Raw genomic sequence first — 26,060 nt, 5'->3', positions numbered from 1 at the left:
TATTTTAAATGCAAGATATCCTTGTGGAGGAAAAAAAAAAAACAAAAAAAAGGACAACAACAAAAAAAATCCCCTCACTGTTTTCACTGGTAAGGTTGTTTAAATATGTCCTTGTAAACTTATGGGACTGCAGGCCTGGGAGAGACTTCTTAGTCTACTCACTACAGTCCCTGGCAACATGAGGCAGGCGTGCTATATGACAACACATAAAATGTTATCTAAGTTCCTCTTAAAACCAGCTAGGCTGCCTCACTGACTATTTCTATTGGACAGCTTTTTCTAATTTCTTTCCCCCCATGGTTTAAGACTTCTAATTTGAAGACTAAATATATTCATATGCAGTTCATACCCTTTTTTTTAAATGTCCTTTGTTTAAATAGTCCTTTTCTTGCTGGAGATTTATTGTATTTGTAGCATCCATCACCTCCATTCTCCAAGAATATATCAGATGTACTTTATGAAACAACCCCCAGGTACCAGGATGGTTGGGTCCTGTCTATGTTGGCAGGTCAGCCATTTTCCACATCTGCTTACTTTTGGTGGCACGTATTTTAGTGCCTTCTGTATCACTAGATTGGGAATGTATAGGAGGTGAGCTGGAAAGTGGGATACTAGGAAGGCATTTAAGGACAAGGGAGACAGCAGAGGGGGATGTCAGTGGTGGGAAAAGGGTTTGGTGTGGGTGACCAAAGACAAATTAGAGATTCAAGGATGCAGCAAATGATCACATCCAAGTCCCAGCAAGAGCAGTTGCAAAAGAACAAATATTAATTTCTAAACATCTTGACACATTTAACACATTTTTTTTCAGAGAGGTAAAAATCCTATAAACTAGCTGCAGTCTTGTCTTTCTCTTGCCATACATTCTGCTATTCAAAATTATGTGTGTTGTGTGTGTGTTGCCAGTGCTGGGACATCCTACAAACTGCCGTAAGCGGAAACAACATAAAGTGATGGCTTAAGTTCTGTATCAATGCCAGGAGAGTATCAAGTCCATGTTTCCTGCCTTGGAGCCTGTGAAATTTAAGAGGGCATTTTCTTTTTTATTGAACAATCGCTCAGCTTCTATAATTCTCAGCTGTTTATGTAACCGTAAAGTAAAGATTACCAAGGACAATAACCCCAGGGGAATAAGCACAGCTACTACCCCACTTTAAAAATTAAGCCATGGAAAGTATGCTAAAATAATATCATAGAGCTGGTTTAAACCCATAAAAAGCAAGGAAATTCCAAGCCAAGATTGGAAATCCAGACTGACAGTCTCTCTTAACCCCAGGACTAGTAAAGAGGGTGAGCGAGGCCAGTATTCCCTCACTTTTCTGGGGTGCAAACCAGATTCATAATACTATCTTAATGCAGCTTTTGTGATTTCATTTCCTTTCAAATCTTCTGCAGCCCAACTCTGTTTTGCTTTTAAAATAAATGTTTATGGTTATTCATTTTACAAAACGTTTACAATTTAAGGCCAGATCCCCTGTGCTCAAGTCAGGGAAGATGAGAGTGGCTCCAAGCTTTCCTTCCATTCCCCTAATCTTCAGCTTGAAAACTGCCTTCAGTACATTCCTTTTGCGCTGCTTAGCATTTGCTTTGGTAGGCTGCACTGCCATTTCTGCCTTCTTGCCTCCAGCTATGCCCTCAGCCCTTGCATGAATGTTGCCGTGGATGGTGTACAGTAGACACTGCGTGTTGTTCACCAGGGAACGTTCTGGTACCAGGGGAAGCTGCTCCGACCTGCTCAGGCCTACTACTCATCTTTTTTTATTGCTGAAGCAGTTCATAGAAGCAGGACCTGATCTATGCTTTCTTGAAATAACACTAGCTTCTGATGGCTCTGAACTATAAGAGGCAATGGCACATTTAAAGGGAAACATGTTTTTTGCCTATAGGCAAGACTCTGTAAGATATATGTGTAACATCAAAGCCATTGCTCCTTATTGTAAAGCTGGGCAGGAGATGTTTTTTCAATTTCAAGATTTTTTTTTTGTCTGAGAGTTCAAAACTATTCTTGACTCTCACTGGGACCAACTAAGACTGTCAAAGCTTTTTGAGCAGAGATATTCCATGCACTTACCAGAGGAGCCAATAATGTCCAGGGTGAGCATGCACATGGCTTATAACAAAGTACATGATTCAGTCTGGGGCACTGAACTGTGGCTTTTTGTGTCCAGGATGACTTCCCTGAGCGCCAACATGTTTTACTGTGTTTTTGCAAATGCCTCCATGTCACAGCTGGCCAACTCTGTATCAATAATTAAATATACACTGCTACAGTGACTGATGCATGGTTCCCTACTTTCTAGATGAATACCCTGACTACACGGCTATAGAATCAGTCTCCCTTGCTTTATTTGGCTTAGTGACTGTTTAATTATTTATACAAAATGAAATGTCTTTAGAAGCCTGTGGGTATTTAATATCTTTAAAAGACTTAAAAAGTCTTCAAGAGCTGCTGGTCAGAACCTTCCCTTGGGCTGGGCACAGTTCAAAGCCCTCTTCCCAGCAACATTTAACTTCTTACAGAAGGTGGAGCATCTCCAAAAAGTGACTGTGTGATCTCTGTAGGAACTCTGTGTTCGTACTTAAATCCAAAAAACTTAATCACTCTGTGCAATGTTGTCCTACTTTTATGCCAGCTCAGGATGATATTTAAATTCTGGGAAAAGTTTGCAAGCTCTTCATGTGCAACTGTATTCTCCTCTCCATTTTTGGTACCAAACAGCTGTGTTTTCTGCACCCTGTCAGCTCTGACCTTAGCCTTAGTATGGGAAAAGCAGTTTCAAGTTCCTGCTCTGAACGAAGTAAACATTAGCAAGGATTTACAACTGGATGTCTCACCACCTAGCTATTAAGCTCCATGGGGATAAGGATTTCTCTTTGTAAGTTTGATCAGAAGTGCTGTTCTTATGCAGCTTTCAGTATATGTCCATTAGAATAGTGGTTTTTAACCTGAGGCTAAGCGCACTGTAGAAAGCAACTGGAAAAGCAAACCCACCACTCCATAGCAATCCATGTCTTTACTAAAAATATATAAAGGTCTGCTAACTTAAGGTTCAAAACTAGTTTATACAGATCTTTAAGAAAGCAGTGTGCACCTCATCCTTCAATGAGAGCTTGCTTCGTTAAGAGTATATCCACTTTAAATACATGCAAACACAAAGCTTCTGTTATAATTCTATTTAAAAGAGACAAATGACAAAAGAAAAAAAAAATAATCAAAGGACTGGCATGCCTGCAGAGTCTCAAACTCAAACAACCATCATTTCTGGATTTCCCTGTTAGATGCTGAAATTAGGAGTACTGTGTGGAAAGGCTGCCAGGACCTTATCACTGGGAAATTAGCAGTAAAGTCTTAGAGCTGTTAACAGGAACGTTGTAGTGCAGATTTTAAGCCAACCTTTCCATATTAGGAATGTAAACTTATTAAGTTGCAATGGAGAGATAGATTTCAACAATGTACTTAAGGATCATTCTCTATTAAATTACAGACAGTTATGAGAATCATTTCTAAAGGCCTCAGTTTGATTCTTACCTTTTTTAAAATTAGCTTGAAACTTTCCGTACAAGAATATAGTTCAAGAACTATGCTTACAGTTGAAAATCATCTTCACCCTGTGCTATGATAAATGCTGTCTTTCTACTTTTAGGCTCATTTTGGACATTACTTAAATTCTAGAGCTCTTGAGGTTCATCAAATCTTTATGTGCAACTGTCTTGCCTCCCCATCTTGAGCACAAAGCAGTTGTGGTTTCTGCACCCTGTCAGATGCAACCTTAGTGCTAATTTGGGAAAAGCAGTTCTCACATTTAGTGCTGAAAGACTGATAACCGAATCCACAAAGGAATGACACATTTTCAGCGATGAAGTACAGGGGCTATGGACAATGGCTGTGCTTTCCCACTACATAAATCCTCCTGACTCAGCTGTCATTGTGCAAATCTACTGCACAAAAGCAGATTTGGCTTGCATGATTGGACTTTATGTCATCATGACTATCATAACAAAAGTGGGTGTTGTGTTATCTTTAACATACTATTACTCTACCAGGTACAAATATAGATGGATATGTCTGTAACCCTTGTCCTTCGCTGTCTCTTTAAGTACAGAAATCTTGTCTATTATTATAATGAAATAAACCAATGAACAATATTTCTGGGCTACTGGTCAAGCACGGACTGTAGAAGTGAAATGTCATAGACCTGAATCTGTCCTCACAGTAGTCCATATGAATTAGGACAAAACTAAATTTAACAGGGCAAAAATCAGATTCATACAACTTGTTATATTAAAATACAGATTCATACAACTCATCATGTACACATTTATCTGATATATATACACAATGCATATATCATATATACAGTTGTTTATCCAACCTGCAATAGCACTTTGTGGTTTTATGAGTCAGGGATTGGTTTTGTTATGGATTGTATATACAGCTAATATGATAACCAGTATGATACTAGGAGTTCCTGACTGTAGTTAATAAGAAACCGTGTTGTTAAACATAGTCTGCTCTTACACATTAAAAATTTGTGTGAATGGTTTGCACTAAATTGCAAAACCACATAAAAAAACCTGGACCTCAGCACAGACATAAATAATGTGGCTAGGAGTGAAAAAATCTAAGAACAAAATACTTTGTGAATTCAAAAACAGGAGTATAGATGCAAGCAGCATGTACAGCAGAAGAGGCTAGTCAACTCTTCAAAAATTAAAATATAAATTAACTCAGAGTAACTACAGTTAGCATTACTGGCTCACTTAAATCAAATGTCAGCTTTTTCAAATGATGAATTCTCATTTCCAAAATGCTCATATCCTTGTATAGCTAAAGCCAAGTGTAATTCCATTTAAGTTATTGGAATTTTGACTTCAGTAAAACTTGGACAGAGTACTCAGATGCATTTTAAAGTATTTTGGTACATGAAGCCAAAACTAGATTTTCGCTGAAACTATCCCTCTCACCCCATACATACAAACAACCAGCTACAGCCCTGATTAGTAATATCCATACAATAATGTAAGCTATTGTGCCTTGTTAAACTATTGAATATTTTGAAACCCAATAGTTTGGAATACCCAGGACCCTTTTCACTTTTTCCAAACTATTGACAACTCTGGCCTGCTCAGGATTCACTTTCTGCTGGACTTTGGTGGCCAGTGACAGATTCCCTTCAATCCAGCAAAAAATTAAAGCCTGTGTAAGGCACAGTCCTGCCCAAGGCTCTGTAGCTACTTTGTGTTGACGTGTGGCTGATGCCTCCACAAGCCTTGAGCTTCTGCCCAACTTGCACCCTACAGCAATCTGCTCCTGTGGCACGACTACGTTAGCCGTAGTGTCTGTATATGTTTTAAATTTAATCACACTCCACAAATCTCAATGTAATTAAAACAAAAATGCTTCTTTATAAATCACTTTTGATTAGTTTAACTGGTTTAAGACAAAATTCTGCTCCAAATAAGAGAGGGTTGTATATGTCACAGATGTTGCTGGAATGAAGCTGTGTGCTAGTCTTTAATGGCTAGATGAACGTAACCGGATAAATGTACATTTTACATACCATTTAGCCACCGGGAGTCATGCTGCTCCGTTCTGATTGGATGATGATGCCCAAGAGTTCGGAAAATGGCAAAGTCCCTGCCCATGAAGTCTGCCGCTGTGCCAGAGTACAGCTCTCCATCTGTGGGAGGATGTAATTGTAAGCAACATTTCTCAATTTTCCAGTCATGGTAAGTCAGAGAAAGCTGTCAGTCCTATGTTTATATTACGCTAATAGGGATAATGAGAAAATTACAAAGCAATAAGCCGTATGCAATGTATTGTCATTGAAAATATATAATTAGATCCACGTTCTCATTGCAGAGCTTAACTGTAACCTGTCTCAAATGAGCTGTATCTCCCTACTGCTAGGGCAGCCACTTTTCAAAAATATGCTTGGATTCTTAGGCTGGAACAGAGACACCCTGTACTCCTATCCCTGGCAGGCAGTAGTATGCAGCCCCAAAAAAACCTACCTAACTGTGAAGTTACCCTGTTTTGAACAGGAGTTTGGACTGAAGACCTCCAGAGGTTCCTCCCAACCTGATGGGTTTTTATGACTCTGTGTTGGTAATTGTAGAGTCCAGCTCATTCATTCTTGGTTCAGAAAGTCATCAAGTCCCTTGAATTTTTCATGCAGAAACTGTCTTTCGGTTGATCTTTTTTTTTGTTTTGCTTTTTTTTTGTTTTGCCTTTTTTTCCCCCCCCCCTTCTTTTTTTTTCTGAGCAAGCAAATCCTCTGAAAACAGTATCTTCTACAGGAAAGACAGAACATGCCTTTCTCCTCCTTCCACCTTTGTAACTCTGATACTGGCAAAGGGCAACAGCTAAGGGAGAGAATAAGTGAGATCATTCCCTGCTACCTTGACCCCATGCATATCACAGCTAACAAGTGAATTAAAAATTGACCTGTGATACTTCAGCCCATAAATGGCACATACATAGTCCAGATGGAGAAGAAACTCATAATATTAGAGTCCCAGTGTGCCCCTCCTCAGCCAGTTAGAAGTATCATGGAGAAGACAGAGAGAGACACAGTCTACATTCAAAGGACCAGGTCAAGTTAAGTACCTGGTAAAGAGAATAATAATAATAAGTACATAGCAATCAGACCCACAGAAAATAACCAGGGATCAAAGAACAACATGTATCTTTCTGGCATTAATGTAGAGCTTGTCCATGAAATTAATCTGAATTCAAATTGCTAAAAATGCATTTTTTAGGACTGTGCCCTTTTACACCCATATGTGAAATGAGATACCCTACCCTATACTTGTAATATGGAATTAAAAAGTACTATTCCTTCCAACTGCTATTTTCAAGCTACCCATCTTAGATGGGTCTTCTGTGAAAAAGAGAAGACTGAGGATAAAATAAATCTTTCTTTAAGCTAAGGTAATAAATTTTTCATGGTCATGATGAACTCTACCATATCCTCATTTTAAAACACCCTTTAGGAACAAGTTCAGCATTTTCATGGCAATTTTAGATATTTCCATGGTGGGAGAACCGTGTCCAAGCATGCCTACTGGATATCACCGGCATCTTTTCCCCAGAACACGGACACCATGAAATTATCAACTGAACCTGCAGTGGCTCTGTACCATATGGTAGTCATGAAAGTCAGGAAGGGTGAAAACATGAGAGAGGAAAGGCGTGGAATTGAATGAATTCACAGCAGAGATTAGAAGCAAATAGACCATTCGTGCCCAGCAGGAGGTGTAATCAGAAGTGAAACAGAACAGCATATCATTAATTAACAATTTATCATTCCTCTATGTCATTTTCAACTTTTTTTAAAGGGAAGACAATCACTTAATTATAGTGATTATTATGTACAGGGTATGCAGCTGAGATTTTAAAGAACATAAAACCTTTTTGCTTGTGAAAAGGGCTTTGATGCTATGCTTAACCTTTCTTTAACCTTATCTTCATTTTCTTGTCTTTCAGTCCCTAGGGAGTTCTGATAAATCAATATAAGTCAAAGGAGGAAAGAAAAAACCAACAAGCCCTATTTTGCTTCCTAGTTGTCAACAGACCTAAAGGTCAATCAAGAAAGAAAAAAGTTCTATATTTAATACTACATTATTAAAATTAAAACAAATATAGCTCAAAAACTCATTAAAATTCTGTATTTGCAATATTTAGACCTATAAGGGGTTTTGGCACCTCAGCTTCTAATTCCGTATATAAACACCACTGAAAGTAACATATTTTCTAGGTTTGACTTAATTCAACCCAAGACTGTTTTATGCTACTAGGCTCTTGTGGCTGGTACTTTTTTGTCAGTGGTGATAGTGTAAAAGTTTTGCCAATAATGGGCTTTATCACGTTCCAAAGGAGAAAGAGTCTGTAGGAAAATAGCTGACCTTTCTTTGCTTTCTACTACAGCCCCTCCAAGTTTCAGTGTACCTAGAGCAGTGCCTGCAGTTTGAACTGATTGGCTGTAGTCATGCAAATTTTGGCTTCTCCCAGAGAGAAATACCAAGGAATATCGTTTATTTTTGTAAGGCTTTAGATGATATTTTTTGCTAAATTCAGGGTGAGCCTCAAGTCATGTCCCAGATGTGCACATCCTTTGAGTCAGTACTATACAAAAGCTGTATGAGGATTTTGCCGCCTGTCTAGATAAAAGTACATTCATCTTCATTTCCCTATGCAGACCTTCTTTTGGACTGAAATTCTCTCGTTGCTGGTCTAGAAAATGATTCTTTCATGTCATGGACAGTCTTCACTGTGCTATTTCCATTGTCAGTGTTTTTAAAAGCAGTTTTCATTAACTTTAAGAAGAAAGTGGAAATGAACAGTTTGAAAAGTGACAAACATTTCTTAAGGGGAAAGAATGAAGGAAAAAAAAAACCAACTTGTCACTTTGTATTTCCAGCTCAGCAGCATAAAGCAACAACTGTCCAGAATGAGCTGATGGTCCTCAGTTTTTTGCGTAGGAAAAAGCTCTATGTTTTGGACACAAACCACTTTATTCTAAAGGAGTAGCATGTTGACATATGACTACTAAATAAAGAGGCAACAATTGAAGACCATAGTAATACTTTTTTGGGGGGAGGAACCATTTTCCCACACACTGTACACAAGCAGCATGAAACTGTGAACACCTCCCCAAGTTCATTAGATACAAAGATGTTAAAAACTAAGCAGTATACATCTATTTGCTGAATTGTTTCTATTCAGCTTTTAAAGAAAACTGCGTTCTTAAAAAAATATTTTTGGAAAGTACAGAAGTGTAAGCTTCCTTTTTGAAAGAAATAAGAAAGTTGAATGGATGGGCAATATAGGCAAAAACAAGCCTTGAATGTCTTGATTGCTCTCACTGGTAAAAGGGTTCCCCAATGAAACCTGCTATCCTTGGTTATTAGGTTTATTCACTAAAGTTAAGCTTTTCAGACGTACATAGTAGTGGATTGACTTTGTTCCTTTTAAAGTCAAAAACTAAATCTTCCCAGAAAGTAGAATAAACTCTAAAATCCTGAACCTCTTATGTATTCAGTAGCTAATTTCTAATACACAGGATAGTAAAGTTCTTCCTTGGTGAGAAGCCACTGTATTTCAGATGACATTGATCCATATTTGCGAGTATTAAGGCACCTAAACTGATTTAAAAAGTAACAATAATAATTAAAAAAAATGGTAACTTTTTTTTTTAAATCAGTGATACACAGGACCATAAATAGCTTTTAGGATTCTGGATAATCAGAGCTTTTCGAAAATTCCTAAAGGTCATTGCCTGCAGAGCAACTGACTGACAATGGGACAATGCTGTCTCCTTCGCTGAGGCTTTTTCAACTATCCCAATACAATTGCTTTAGACTAATACATTCAGTGATAATTTTCTCCTGTGATTACATTCTTTGAAAACCCTGCTGCCTCTCATTTTCCTCCTGCCCTGGAATACACACTAGTGGTGCCCAGGGACTGGGCAGGGACTAGTGGTGCCCACGGACTAGTCTCTACATTTTCATGCACTAGCCCTCTCGAATGGAGATTGTTTAGTTAGCAGCACATAGATGGGAATGGCTGAATAATGTCTTACATTACTAGGAACTAGTTATATCATGTTCCCAGATGGCATTTACTTTAAAGTAGAGTAGCAATAACTACCTTTAATGAACAGCTCTTAAAAAAATAACAAAATATGTTTGCAGGTGGATGGAACAAGGAATGTGTAGTGGAAAAATACTGGAACAATTTAATAATGATGAACTGCTTGTTTTGGTTTTTTTTTCCAAATATTATTGATTTTTTTTTTTTAGGAGAGAGGGAAAACTGAAGATCCTTTTACACTTAGAAGTGTTTCTTTCAGCTGAAATATAAAATAAGAATCCTTTAATAGCACTAATGGCTATTAAAGATCTTAAGTTACTTTTTTCAAATTAATCTTGGTGTTTTGCCCAACTTCCAGCTTGGGTAATTACATTTCACTTACCTAAGATTTACCTTCTAGTTATGGAGTCAAGAACATACTCTTCTTCCACACTTTGCAAAATCTCTCTTTAGTGTTTCTGACGAATAACAGAGGTTATTTTTCCCTCCTGTATTTAACCACATAAGTTACTCTTATTTCTCAGCCTTCTTTTATATTCCCGATAGTTACATTGTGTTACTAATTATCACATTTTAATGAGTGCTGGGTAATTGTTTTACATAGTTGCCCTCTTGAACCTAGGATAAACCATGGTTGCTTGTGAGGACAAATACTTCTGGCACATGAAAGGCCAGGAGTATCCGAGCTATCATTCAGTGCAGGAGAAGGGAAGAAGCAGTCCATCCATGTTCTTCTTGGTGTGAGGCATTTGTGGTCAAGAGGTTCCTCTAGCCTTCATAGACCTATTCACTGCTTCACTCCAGTGCTACCTACTTCAGAGGGCAGTCGGATCAAACCTCTCCATGTGGTCATTGCTTGGCCAGTTCATTCCCTCTTCCTTACCTATTTTGGGGGGAGGAAATTATTTTGCCTTGCGTCATCACTTTACCATAAAATTTATGGGTTTTTTTGCAAAGGTAAGAGTAAGTCATTGAGAACCAGTGGTGAATCTGTTGTACACTTTCTGAAATATCAGGGAAACCTCTGCAATAAAGGATTGAAGTAAATGCAACATTATAATCAGTAACACAATATGACTGTGCGGTAGCTATGAGGAGGCAGAGAAGAAAAGTTCATGTTCAGGATGCAGGAATGTCAATTTTAGCTTCACTCTGAGTTTTGTATAAGTCACTGAAGTAGAGATTAGTCACTGGCTTTGAATGTTGAATTTGTGCCATTTTCTATAGTGCTAATACACCTATGGCTCTAATAGAAGCCTGATTCAAAACAAAATATCATGCTCAGTCTACTGTTCATTAGGAAAAAAAAATACATGGAGTGAAAATTATAGTGATAGGGAGAGGGCTCAAGAAAGCAAAGATGTTTTAAAGACATGAAATCTAAGCCAAGGGAAATAAGATAATCATATTTGTGCTGGACTGAGTGAAAAAAAAAAAGGAATGTGAAAAGCTAGACGCTGTTGACTTTGTGCAGTTGCATACCGGGTATACCATGTAATACTGGCTTGTCATCATTCTCTTTCTTTATTGTATATTAAAGCAAATAGTAAAACCATTCCCTTGAGAGTAGCTCTGCCACAAATTCAAGTTGCTCCAGGCACTAATTTATACACTGGCCTTTTACACACACATTTTTTTTCCTTTCTGTTTGTACAGGGTGCAAGTTGGAGCAAGATGTGGACGTCTTTCTTGTTTTTCCTGTTAAAAAGTGTGTGTCCCCAGGGTAGCTCATCACCTGTGATCATTAGGGGCTTCGAAGATCAGGAAATGAGGCACACTCAAGACTAAATTTTTGTTGCTGTCTATTTTGAATAGCTTTATTTTTAAATGTAATGTAAATATAATAAGGGTAGCTGGTAGGCAAGATCCTAGACTAGCAATATGGACAAAGTCCTGGAGAAGGCAGTGTATCTGGTTATGTGTCATTTCCCAAAGACTTCTGAGATAAGAGAATCTGCAGCCTTCTGAAACTATTGTTGTCCCTTGGATTTGAAGTTGTAATAAATTGCCAGAAAGTTACATACTAAGCATAAAGTGGCTACACCTGAGTGAGTTGTTACTGAAAGAATCTAATTTGTTTTACTCTTAATTTCTTCTTACAAAACATCTTTTTGCCTTTTTCGTAAAGTAGCAGGAAGAACAATGAACACAATTAATACAATTAGATAAGTCAATCAGATAAATTAAATCAATTGGATTAGTTCCGTTAGATTAACACAGTCCAGGTGCTCTATACTTACATATTCCATGCAATTAAGTATTACTAATTCAAAAATACTTAGTTTATTGAAATCTCTCTCTTCTGGCCAGGAATTTAATTGTATTCACTGCCCGATAGATCCCTTCAGCTGAAACATCATCTTAAGGCCCAGACCTGTGAATGTTTGCGTATCTCCAGCTCACATGCAGGTACATGATAGACCTTCCTTGACAGTAAAACTGATGTAAGAAATTACTTATTCCTGCTCTCACTTTGCTCTCAGCTGTGCTGGTGCGACCGTCAGTGAGGCCAGCCTGTATGTAAACTGGACAAATAAAATACCTCCAGAGTCACCTACTCTGGGGAGGAGAAACACTGCAGAATCAAGGTTTTAAGAGAGGTATAAAGCGGTTCTTGTGATACTTGATTCTTGGTTTATACACACCTTGTTTCTCAAGACACCTGGGTCAACTGTATTAAAAATGAAACCAGAATGACTTTAGCCTGGAAGTAAAATTCATAAAACAAAGCCCTATCATAGACACTGCAAGGAGAAAAAAAGTGGAAGATTTGCATTTATTCACAGTGAATGCATGTCTCATTGAACTTGTATTGTGGCACCTACCGACTAAAAGAGAAGCTGTCAGCAGTTTAGGATCATAAGGGCTTTTCCCTCGGCCATTTTCAAAATGTGAATCTTCCATTCTAAAAATGTTGTCCTGTGGAGTGGGAAAAAAGAAAAAAAAGCAATGTTATTTTATGAAAGAACACTAAATATAAGTTGAACTAAACAGAGTGCAGTGTATATGATTCCTACTGGGTTTTGTGGCTTCTGGGAAGTCAAATTATGCTAGGTGAGGATCTGGCAAAAGTGCCCACCTTCTAATCAGTATTGCGCTGAAGGCTAGTCAAAAGCACAAATACACATGCACAGTTTGTGTCTCATCTGTTCTACTTCAGATATAATTTGCATAGCTTCATTGAATTGTTTCTGCTTTCACTGAGAATATGTCTGAGTACTAGTAACTGAAGAAGGTGGAATTTGAAACTTTTTTCTGAAAAAAGACAAAATATTTTTCACTGACTACACTTTTCTAAAATATCCTTCAAGTGTAGAATAGTGCATAATACAATCCTAAATCCTGCTTTTCCTAACTTGAGTATTTAGTGACTTACTATGTCATACATCCTCAAATTCAATTTTAACTGCATCAGGAGAACTTTTTTTTATTTTTCAGTACTATGCAACGAAACTTTTAAAATATACAGGCTGAGGGCAAGCATATGGGGATTTAAACCAAGATTAAAAAGGGCCTCAGTCAACACTAACTCAAATCAAGGTCAGTAAATCCAAAGCAATGGGCTTTTCAGTACATTGATTTACTTTAACGGGGGGACCAAATTTGCCAAACAATTTAAATAGTGTGTTTATTTTATGTTTTGCATTGAGGGTAAAACCAGAAGAATAGATGCTTTTTGCACAGTAGACTTCTACATTGACGGAAGATTTGTGGAGGCCACACCAAAAACTGAAATTTCCATTTCCCACCTGCACAGTGGTTAATTTGCATTGATACCTAACTAAGTCAAGGACCCCCAAAGCTGGGACAATCCCTACCCCCAACAGCTTCTCTGGTTACTTAGGCCTTTGCACCCAGTTCTCAGTTGCTTATATCTAAAAATTCTCTACCGGGTAGATGTGGAAGGACTTCCTTTAACCAATATATGCAGGACTAAGTAGCTTAGGCTGTAATAGGAACTATAGCTTGATACAGCCTCTTTTTTTCTTACTGACTAATCAGAGATCAGTCATCTGTTTTAAGAAAATAAACAAAAAATAAATATCAGAATATATGTCTAAAATATGTATGTTGATAGTAGAAAGCAACTGAGAAGATGTTACAATATTTTCCCCTATTTATTTCATAACAGATCAGCTCTTCACCTTGGTTCTCAAGCACTTACTGTTTTCATGGACTATCTCAAGCCCCCTTTTCTTATTCTTATCATCCCTTTCCAAACACAGAATCATAGAGCTGCTGGCTGGAAGGGCTCTCTAGATATCATTAAGTCCAGGAGGACTTGAAAGAAGACTATTGTCAACACAGGGTATGGTCAGTTTTGGTTTTGTCTTGCCAAGTCATGAAATTTTATAACCTTTCTGGGCAACTTCCATTGCCCTCTTAGAGAAGAATTTTTTTCTAAACTGAACCTTCTAAGGAACAACTTGTGTCTTTTTGTCCTTATTATATCATCTGCAATGATGGCAAAGATGCAAAGAGATGGCAAAAGCGTCCATTGTAACTATCCTTCAAGCAGTTATAGGCTGTTCCTAAGCTGCCTGTTCAGCTTCACTTCTGCAGACTAAGTCTCAGGCTAGGACTTAATGAAAGTTTAACTAGTGTGTAAACTCCAGTCTTACATTGTCCTGTGCTCCCAAGTAAAAGTCTCAAAATTGTACACAATACTTTCACCCTCAAGGGCAATGCTCCTCAGTGCTGGAGACTTGGCACTCCACAATGCTGTGGAGGATGCAAAAAAATATCAACAACTCAAATTTTATTCAGCAATTGCTTTGGTAATGTTTTTTTAATGTGAAGATCATTCAGGCAAATAGCTGATGTCTTTCTCACGAGCAGTGAATTCAAGCATTTGGAAGCAGCTCTCTCCCTGGCATCCTGCCTTCCCCATCTTGCTCATCCATACTGAATCCAAGCGTGGGCCAGGCCAGTGACCAAACATACTTCCAAATGGTATCATTTTAAACCTATTGAGTCCATGTTTCTGTAAGTGGGTCACAGGCTATAGCTTTTATTACAGGCTTGTTTCATTACATCATGCAAACATATATCTCTGTGTGTGTATTACATATTTTCAAAGGAACATCAGAAGGACTTCACATTTCACTCCATTTACTGGAGAAAAAGGTGAAGGGAAAATGGACTGTTAGAAGAATGGTCTATCTGGAGGGGCTTACTGCACTGTAAGATAAAAAGTTTGGAAACAACTTCGTGACGTGCGATCCCAGAATTCAAGCTGAAACTCCTAAGGCATGTTCTTGTAGATATAGCCTGCCTGATTATGTTTATACAGTCATCCTGTATGTGTAATATCTTGCACAGTATTAAATTTCTTTCTTTCCCTTTGTCTTTCTTTCTATTTCTTAATAGTCCAGACACATTCCTTGCTTCTATCTAATTTTCTGACTTTGCTCCTTCTAACCAGAAATGAATAAATAATGAAAAAGAAAACTGTTTTTGAAATTCTGCTGTAGGGTCCATACCTAGATCTTGCACAATAAATAAAAGTGGTAAATTAAGGAGAGTGCTAGACACCGACTACAATAATAGAAAATGGCACTAATGCTACAAGCCGTTATTGAAAAATGTTATTATCAATCTACGTTTTCTTGGGATTTCTTCTTAGTAGATGATGATTGTTCAACCTGCACACCAATGGATATTTGATAAGGCTATAAAGTCAGTGGCATGACAGTTAAAGCAGAATATATTCCCAAGATAATCCCATGTGTCATTATAAGGCAAATAGGAAACAGATGTGGAAAGTGATTTGGTGTAGGAAGGATCTGATTTTTTTACTGTATTCTTCTGGTTTATGTCACTGTAACTCTACTGATATTGGTGTGTAGCATGCAAGAAAGAGTGGAGAACTGGGTCAGCATAAGTCAGAGATGATCAACCCTTCTCTTTATGTTTGTGGAATAAAACATTTGAAATAAGAGGCGTGACAGGGAAATCCCACAGTGTTTTCATATTTCGGTTAAAATGCAATGTAGAGACATGTACTGTAAGTTTCCAAATGTATGGGCAAGTAATAATGACAATAAATATATCACTGTTAAGTGCCAAATAAATGTATCATGTCTGAGGCCCCAAGGAGTTTTGATAAACATGCTATCTAACCTGCCACAAATAGGGCAACTATTTGTCTAACATGCTGTCTAACCTGTCACAAATAGGGCAACTTGCCCAAATAGCTTTTTGGGTGCTGAAGTCAAACTACCTCTATCTACAAACAATAAATACAGGCAACAAAGGAATAAACCCTTTTCTATGTACTTCTCCACCCCCATTTTAAAAGCCTAGAAAGCAATATGACTAATGACAGGTACTTGATCGTACTAGTCACTGGTCTGTGGCATTTGCACCCAAATTCTGCCCTGAGTTGCTATAACAGCAAGAGATGAGATGAGAAGTCAATGTCAATATTGGAGGGTAAAATTTCATCTCTTGATTTTTTATAAAAGGTGTGCTTGATCATTTTCCAGACAGTTAGCCTCTGCATCAAACTAGAAACTCAGGCTATGCTCCCGGAGTAATACGTCCTGTCCACCTAAATCACACTTGAAAACCTGTGTGGAGGCAGCAGAGGAAGTGAGGGCAGCTCTTGGGTAATGACGCAGGGCCAAAATCAGTCTGCCTGGAGCTAGCAAAGACCAAGGCTCTGCTTGGAGGCTTAGGAGGACTTCGGACTGTGTGAGCATGGCCTTCTCTTGCACAGTACAGCCAAGAGCTTTTAGCTGGAAAGAATGCACATTATTTTTACTCTCAGAAAAAATTCTGATCAGTTTATAATTTTGCTGCCTCTTGGGTTTTACAGTTAATTGAATGCAAAGAATGATACTGCGGTGAGGCAGCAAATAACTTAGCCATAAACAGCAAGAAAACCTGTGTATTCACCAAATGCTCACTGTTTCAAAGTTTTGTGAGGGCTATTATATTATCAAGGACAGGAATTCATGACAAAGCAAGCTTGCCAGGCTGGAGGGAATTCTCTAGAAATACAAAAAGAAAAAAAAAGATATTCAAAGAAAGGCCTCTGTAACTCAACAACAAGCCCAATTTATTGTCCAAAACCCTTCTTTAGTTGCACTGGCAGCCCAAAAGGACATTACAATGTACTTCAAACCTCTTTAAGGATCCTCATACCTAAAAACCTTGCTGTAGCATATTTTATTCAGTTGGTGCTGGGTTATTAAACTCTAGGTTTACATCTCATTGATGCTTCTCTATAATCCATAATGAAACTACTGAAAATGAGAGATTGTTTAGGTCTTGAAATTCTACAAACTCATAGTGACAACAACTGACTGTAATCTGAAGTTACAGTCACACAGCTGCTGGCTCATGGTATGGCATGAATTGTTTCACCTAGTAAATGCTTTGCATGGTGGGAGATTATGCTTCTGGTTCCTTAAAACACATTTTCATGTAGCACATAGCATGATAGATAGTAAGACTCAGCCAGAAGGGATTACAGTCACGGAAATGAGCATAAAAGTTATTGTGATTCCCTTTCTTTAGCCCGATGATCTGCCATTTCAAGACTCTAGAGATTCACTTTCAAACAGCTAAAATGTGGCTGAAATAATGCCCCATATCATGATACTGAGTGGTGACAAGACACTGATATTTGACAAGACTTATTTCATAACTTGCTATTGGATAGCTTCAGTCAGCCAGTGTACCAATACGCTATAATGGTATATATACATGTATATACCAACTGTATATCCACATATACATATATATGTGTGTACACCTGTTATGACAACTTTCTAAACCGTTTTTTGGATCTCTGTCAGCAGCTAGCCCATCCAGAACTGTCTCAACAAAACAAGAACAAGAAAGATGAAAGCATACACTAGTTTCTGGTAAAAAAAAATAATAAAAAAAAATCTTTCCCAGTTTATTACTATTTCTGGCTTGTGAGAAAACATGTGGTTAGTGGGGAAGAGCTAACCTACCAGAATGGACAGCAGTGACTGCTGAGTTTCAGAGTGATTTTTTTCCTGAAACTTTTCTGGCAATTCACACACAAACCATCCCGGGTTGCAGAGCCTAACGCAGTGAAACTGCTGCCTGTCAATAATGAATCGATGCAGTGCAAGCAATTGATCTGAAAAGGCTGTGTTGACGAAGTGTGTACAGCTACTAAGAAGGTGTTGCTGGTTTAAACTATAAAGCATGGAAGACATAAAGAGATTTGACAGCAGTGATGCTCCCCAGCTGTTCTACTGCAATTGAAGGAACTCATATCCTTGCTCTTGTAACCCCCAAACCATAAATAGGAGCACATCTCCAGGGTATCTTCCAGGGGCTAGCTGATCTCCACAACAAGCTGCCGAACAATAACATGGGATGGCCCAGAAATATTCAAGATGCCAAGAGCCTTAGGAACTAACACATCCTTTTTTTAATAAAAAAGGTAGAGTTGGCCACAGCTGTGAGCTTTATTGATGCTAGCGTTTCCCTTGCTGTTCTCACAAACTCTTGTGCTACTATGAAGCATTTTATAAGACAAATAGATTATGAGGCGGGCGGGGGAACCAAAAAAACACCCCAAAACCCCAGAAAAAATAACCCCAAAAGATGGCCAGAGTGGAGTGCCTGTAGTAGGACATTGCACTGGGAAGGAGTATCCATTTGCAGGACTGTAAGGCCAATAGTAATGTCTCCTAACTGAGTCAGAAGTTGCTGGCACTGAAATATTGTGTGCTCTGTATTGTTATTCAGTGTTGGTGATAACAAAAGGAAAGCCCCACTTCCCATTCAGAGAAGAACTTTCGGACATGTTAAGATTTGGATTTATCCCCTCTAAATAGAGGTATTAACTGGGGTGGCTAAATTTGCTGCCCTCATCACAGTCAGCAGAAAGCAACAGGTTCCTCTGAATGACGAGTCAGACCAACTCAGAACTGCAGTTCCCAAGGGCAAGATCTCTCTTCACTGACCATAGAGGAAGTTTCACAAGAATTTAGGTCTGAGCTAAGAGTCTTTCTGAAATGAACACTACTGAGGCAGCTGATTGGAGACATCTGACTTTGAAAACGGACGCTGATGGTTTTGCGGTTTGGGGTCTTTTCTTTTTCTCCCCTCCAATATAATAATTTCAGTGAATTTTTGATTTTCCTTTTGCCCAATACAACTTTCTATGCACACATTTTATGACTATATCAAGGATATTTCACAGAGTCTTTTAAGTACATTTCACTCTATGAGAAATGATTTATTTATGAATTGTGTTACTTTTCAAGAATAATTTTAAGTGGAACAACTGTGCAGGATATGGCTATGTTGTTATTGTTATTATATTTCCTATTTCACACTTAATCTATTGAGTCATGAAAACTGTTAAATATGAGGACTTTGGTTTCAGGTTTGGGAATCAAGCTGTTATGGAACTTTTAATAAGAAACTTTTATTAAAGTCATCCCCATGGAATGCTTTATTTTTAAAAAAGTGCAAGTGCAAATAAATATAATGTGAGAAATTACGCAAAAAATACAAATATTAAAACAAATGTAAATGTTGAGGCAAGTGGTAACCATTGGGGAAAGAGGTGAAAAGTGATTGAAGCAATAATGCAACTGTTTTAAATCATTAATTATTAAAAAAAAAAAGAAAAAAGAAAGAAAAAAGAAAAGAAATACACACAATGGGCTTCTGACTTTTAGTATTCAGGCTCCATATGCTATAGGGTTTTTACCTGCACACATTTGGGGGATACTGGGCTCTGCAACACCTTTATTATGTTTTGGTTTTCCAACTTGAGGCTTAGCAGAATTGAGTTATGGGAAACCAGTTTTAAAATCCTGTGGGAAATCACTCTAAGTCACACATCTTCAGTAAAATGCTGTTCCCAAAGAAAGGTGTCCATCTTCTGTAGGACCTGGAACTGAAACTCTCTTGGGCTGCTGTGCTGTGCTAAAGGGGATGGAGAAGGAACTTTATTGAAGAGCATTTACCTGCAAAACTGATCATAAGCTCCTAAGCAGATCTGCCCACCTCTCTGTGCCTGCCATCAGGCAGCTTGCCCAACTTCCTGAACACTGCAAGACCTCTCAAGCAGTCTCTGCATTAATCTAGGTCCTCTTTTTCAGACCCAGAAAATACTCTTTCCACTGAGCCACTCTACTTGTAGATATTCACTGAAATTTTGGTACCTGAAAATCTTATTTTTAATGTTGAGATAAAAGAGCTGTTGAGATGACATCCAGCTCCATGCTTCATTCTGTAGATTAAAGAAAAGAAAACAGAGCTCTTGATTTCTGTTTCTCCTTTTATCCCTATATGTCACTCCTGCTGGAAAGCTTTCCTGGCTTACGATGTTCAGAAGATGCCTTAAGATGCAGTAGACAACTCTGGTAAGCACAAGTTTTGAAAACTTGTCTCCCTAGACTAAGTTGAATATGGACAACTCAACCCCCTCAATAGCTCTCTTTCAGTCAAGTATCAAAAGTCCCACATTTTTCTGCTTTCTTCTGAAATTAAATGATTTAGTAGTTATTAAGTTACCATAAACCTTTGCAAAAAGGGAAATGTTTCATATCTATCTATCTACCTGCCTATCTATCTATCTATCTAACGACATCATTATAATTCAATGAATTTAATGAAAGGGAAAACATAGCCAAATGGGCTGTTCAGGAACAGCTGGTTTAATCTATTCATTATTCCTAGTTTATGATCTGTAAGTGCTTCTGCTTCTGATTGGAAGACAAACCAAGTGTCAATGTCAAACAGTGAAGACTTGTTCACACCTGAACATGCCAGTTTGCATACTAATATTGGTATTTATATGAAGAATAGCCTCTTTCAAGTAACTGTGCAACATATGTAAATAAAAGGAGGGCAGGCACAGTCAAACTGAGCAGCTGTTCAAAAAGAAGTATATGTTTGTGAACTTTGTTTTGCAATATTTCACAAGCTAAAGACACCAGACTTATCTGATTTTCACACAACAGTTATTTGGGGGGTTTTGTAGGGTTTTTTTAGTGATGTCATGTACCTATTTGCACCAATTTTAAAGCACTGCCTAAATTTAATTTTTGGGTAAAATATTGTTCTGATTCTGGATAACACAAATAAATCAGCAGACATGAAAAATATCAAGGAATTTCATTATAGTGTCGTTATACTACTTATCCCTTTAGTAAAACCTGCAAATACAGAGTGATTAGAAAAAAAAACCCCGAACCAAAACAAACCAAACACACAGTTAACATGAATGACATGTTAACCTTGACTGATTAGTAAAGACACCAAAAATGTCATTCCAATGGCATACCAGACACTAGATACCATCAAGGATATTGAACAATTCTCAGAGGACACCGAGAATTAAAATGCCTTTGTATTGCAACTTTCTGGGTTGTCAAGTGTAATACATCACCTAAGATCACCGTCTGGCTCATATAGGATGACCTCTGGAAATATAACCACCACACAATGACTGTCTGTTCTAGTCAAGTTATTAAGTGGTCTGCATATGTAAGCAATAAGATATACAAACCTAAACCCAGTACACGTAACTGAACTACATAACCTAAAAGTCTCAATTCTTTACGTGTTCTTATTCTTACCCCCAACATATTTTCCATTAAAAACATTTGGAACAGATTCTAATTGCTTTAGCAGATTCTACTATTATGTTAAATAAATTATTGGGCCATACTCTATTACACGATTGTACTAGTTTTCTATGGTTATTTTTAGCATTCAAGACCACTGCTTTCCCTCTTTGTCTTCTGGATTTCCTGTATGTTATTAGACTGTGGTGAGGTCAGGCATCAGAGGAAATAACAGCAGTGCTAACTCTTAGACCCAATGTTTTATGAATTACTGAGCATCAGTGATGTAATGGCAATAAATCTAACCCAGTCTCAGTCTTGTGTCCTGTTGTAAATAAATGAAGTTAGCAAAGGTGTTATTTTATTCAAGAGCCTTCCTGATGAGAACGAAAATGCTTCCCCCAGGGGATTGTTTGTAAAATTGCTTCTATAATTAGGGTGTTGTTTAACAAGAGAAAGGTTCTCCAGTTTTCCTGGGGAACTTTCATGTCTGAGTCAAGGGTATCTTATTTACAACACAAAAACGACTGCAAATTGGGGAAGCAACATATAGAAAGGACTTAGTCAAGTGGAGGTAACATATAAGCATATGGCCAAGATTTTCTAATTTCCCAAGTGATTTTGCATGCTCCTGAGTTGGGCACCCAATTTAGGACTTGCTCAAGGGCTCTGATTTTCACGGAATACCTTCTTGGGCAATTTAAAATTCTGATACGTTAAACTGTTAGTCACTCCTGAAAATTTAGGCATATGTCTGCCTTGCTTTTTAGCCTATCTGCTTTTTAGTTCCTAGCGTGGAAAAAATTCTAATATGAGCACACGTTCTAACTAAATTTTTCCAAAATCTGACTCTAAATGAGTGACAGAATATGGAGCAAGCCTAGAAAAATATTATGAACTCTTTTTCCCTAAAATAAGACCTACTGAGAATGCTTTCAGAGAATTTGTGCAAGTAACAAAGAAGGGACAGAGAATTATACCCGCAGCAACTACTGTAACAACTATTAAGCTTTGCTTTTTTCTCTAAGATACCTCAATCGATCTGCAACATTTCACTCAGAGAAGCCTGTAAAGTGTCAGGTCTAGCCCAGTGTTTGATATGTATTCAGATTTTAAAACAAACATAAACAAGGTCTGGAATACAGAAGCTGAAAATCTGACCCTTTGGGCAATTTTTCTTTTCCTGAGACAAAGCTTAGATTTGAAATCTCTGCACTTCTCTTTCGTCTTTGTTCCCTCCGCTTGCTTTCAGTGTGACACCACGCAGCCCTTCTGCAGCCTCATTTTATTTTTCTTCATTAGCAAAAAATAATATCCTCAACATGTTAATAACTGGTATTGCATTAGAGAACAATACATTTGAAAAGCTAACTTCTACTGTGCACATGGAGACATAACTAACAGTAGACATAATTATAACCTCTCTCTGTGACAAGTTGCAATTATTCCTCATGGCACTGTGTTTAAGAGCAATGCATTTCTCATACGGGTTGGGGTTTTTTATTAAAGAAGTCAAGAATGTTTGATATTCTTTTCCCAGTACAACAAAAACTTTGCTGACACAGAAACAGATGGATTTAAGTGTTTTTGATTCAGGGTGACTGAAAAAAATACATTAAAATTCACTTCTTTATTCACTATCTTGCCTGCTTTTCTAGCACCCAGGAGTCCCCAGAAGGGGAGAGAGTCAGCGAAGCTGGCAAAAATATGTAATACACTCAGCTCATATGTCTATATATGTACACCCGTAAGCAGAAATGCAGAGTGTCGGTGGGGCTAATCAGCATACAACCAGATAACTCAATTACTGATATTCATATTTTTGAAGAAGAAATGCTGCCTTTACTTTAATGGAACTTTGGCTCAAAATCCTGGCTATTTTACCCAGTAAGAACATAGTATAGTGTAGTGTAGCGTAGCGTAGCGTAATATAGTATAGTATTGTACAGTATAATACAGATCAACTTTGTTGACTAAAGCAAACTTACAAACACACCAGCCTCTCACAGGAAAGAAGTAGTTCTCCTTAAAGTTCTCTTGATTTCTGTGATAATTTTCTGTAGCCAACTTTAATGGAATCCAAATTATTAAGTTATTCAGCTTTTTTGAGAAAGAAAGATGACATTCAGATTTCTTCCCATTTCATCACTCACTGCCAGATCACAGCCACAGCATGGAGTGGTTATGGTCATGAATTGAGTTAGGCAGGACCTGTCTGTGCTCAGGGGAGGGTTAAGGACTGTAACAATAAACCCTACAGACTGCAACTAAGGGTGATGCCATCCCAAATTTGACTGTGATCCCTGAGACCTTCGTGTGTATCTTCTCAGGCCTTGCTCTCAGAGCTTCAACCTGGAGCCCACTGAAGTCAAAGAAAGATTCTGCTCAAGTTCAGTGAACGCCAGAGGAATCTCTCTCATATCCCTTGCCATGTTTACATGTTAACTCGAGGTCACAGCAAATCCTTCCAAATGACTATGAATTAAAACAGTTGTTCTCCATCTCCATCAATTTAAAAGGTTTGAACTGACGAATATACGACTTCTAATCTCGCATCCCTACCATTGCCCTTCTGCTTTTTGTCATCATTGAAGTAACAGCAATAAACACTGAGAAGAAAAATCATGTGTGTTCTTAATCCATACTGATTACTTGTTTTAGAATATCTGACTGAAATGCAAGCTTCATTTGCATTTATGCAGATAAATGTTAAATGTTTAACCGCACTTAGCTGTTGATCCTTGAAATGTATAATTACACAAAAACACATACATGCACAAACAAAAATAATAAGACCTGAAATATTAATCATCTCACCTGCTGTGCCAAATCACCCTTTTAATTTGTTATTCATAAACAAAACCACCTTTAGACAATGAATTGAGTTCTCTCCTCTGTGATGCTTGTGCAACCCCAGTGAAAGCCAATATAACTAAAGAAGTCAGTCAGTTTCGGAGATTATCACACAGGATGAATATCAGAAGGATCCATGTGGTTTTTGCATATCCACAATATAAATGCAATTTTTAAGTCATGGGTTGTTTCTAAACCATCTTGCCTTAGTTTGACAACTGGAGTGTTTCCTTACTGTAAGTTAGCCCTGGATCCAGAAAACTTGAACCTAATTGGTAGGGAAAAAACACATGCCTTTGTATTTATTTATCAAAATCGTCTCAAACCATCTGCAAGATAATGCTGGTCAGCTTTCTATCACCTTGGATGTAAACATTTCAACAGGAGAAGGTGTTTGTGCTGTTTGAGGCACCTTCTGAACTCTACTGAGCTTATCTTTTCTTTATAGGTGAAATTTTGTTTACCTAAGATTTGAACACTGATTACAGGCCCGTGAGAAACAGGAGACAGTTTTCGAAACTTTGTCAACTATAATTGGTTCCTGTCGACATGTAAGTACCTCGGAAAGGGAAGAACTCAGAGGTATGGTCTTGTAGGACAAGTGACCAAACATCTGCAATGATGCTGGAGTTTCCTTGTAAGAGAAATCTCACGAGGGCGAGCAAGGTCTGCTAGTCCCATACTGCACCTTTAGAGATGCACAGAAAAACTATGGGAATGAAATGTATCTTTCCCCTTTCCTTTTCTTTTGTATACAGGCATTAAAATGAACACTTACAAATGGAATCTGAAATATAATAGCCCAGCTGTCTTCCTGTTTCAGGAGGTGTTAGTGATAGCAGAGAAGTCAAATTGCATTGACATTTTATTCTCATATCAGTGGCTAAGCATCTGCCTCAGAGCCCATTCAGTCTATGGCACTCTCTTCTCATCTTTCAGGGGCCTCTGATTAATGCCTCAAAAGACCAGAAGCAGCATCACTTTTTGCATAGATTAAAGAACCAGGAATTTTAAAACTACATTTCTGCCTGAAAATGTTTTATTTGTCAATGTTAGAGATAAAATCTCATATTACTGACTGAAGGCAGCTAGAATAAGCCAGAACAACTTGTGTATTTACTTCAAGGACTTTCTGGCACTGTGTGTAAAGCTGTGTTCACTGTTTCCTTCTGTATCTTTCCACAGAAAGCAATTCTGCAAACACTATTACAGTACCTCATTTTATAGATCAAGAACAAGATTTTCAAGTCACAATAGCCTTTTTAAAATTTTATTTTATTTTTTATGAATGAGGTCAATGCCCGGTAGTATTCAAAAAAGCAAATGTAATGATGTTAGGAGTTTCAAGGAAAGAAATAAATAACAAAACCGACAGCGTCCTTATGCCTCTATAAATGCATGGCACTCCTTCATTTTCAGTACTGCATGAAGTTACAGTCCTCTAACTTAGAAAGCATACAGCACACTGGAAGAGATCTGAAGAAAAGACGACTGTTCTCAGTTTGTTCTAAAATGAGAAACTGGCAGGTAAAAGGTTTAAAACAAAATAAAGGGTTGTTCCTCACGTGTTACAATTTGTATGGCATGGGATGTTGTGGATACTTAAAAGATATATGAGCTCAAGAAATGCCAGTACTAATTCATCAAAACCAAGTCACTGAAAAGCATTAAACACAGAGATTCCACTCCTGGTTCAGGAAATCCTTGAACAACAAGTGCTGGAGCCTGGGAGACTAACTATATCGCTAAGCGCTGCTACATGCTTGCCTTCTTATTCTCTTCCACTGGCATCCATTATGGGCCCTTGTGAGAACCGAGATACTGGGCTAAATGAGCCTTTGGTCTGAACAGATTTGACTGTTCTTATGAAATGAGGCAGAGAGAAAGTAGGTAATTTAGCCAGGAAATCGATGCCAAAGCAAAAAGCTAATGTTCGAGTTCCTGAGCCTTGTCCAGAGCCATAAACAAAAGCATATAGTCCTGCCTCAAATCCTAGTAAAGCTAATGGTAACTTAGCTTACTCAGCGCATGCAAAG

At 37.9% G+C, this 26,060-nt stretch overlaps 1 protein-coding gene across 1 annotated transcript in view; it reads right to left on the bottom strand.

Annotated features, from left to right (window-relative positions):
• Positions 1-26,060, bottom strand: part of SEMA3A (semaphorin 3A) — a 167,324-nt gene that overhangs the window by 51,781 nt on the left and 89,483 nt on the right. The window contains exons 5-6 of the mRNA XM_059817251.1: positions 12,424-12,517; positions 5,562-5,681 (exon numbers count right to left, since the gene is read on the bottom strand). Coding sequence (XP_059673234.1) covers positions 5,562-5,681; positions 12,424-12,517 — 214 coding nt within the window. The remainder of the gene's footprint in view (positions 1-5,561; positions 5,682-12,423; positions 12,518-26,060) is intronic.

The sequence above is a fragment of the Gavia stellata genome, chromosome 4, assembly GCF_030936135.1.
Source record: "Gavia stellata isolate bGavSte3 chromosome 4, bGavSte3.hap2, whole genome shotgun sequence".
Classification (NCBI taxonomy): domain Eukaryota; kingdom Metazoa; phylum Chordata; class Aves; order Gaviiformes; family Gaviidae; genus Gavia; species Gavia stellata.
This window is presented reverse-complemented; position numbering and strand designations above follow the sequence as displayed.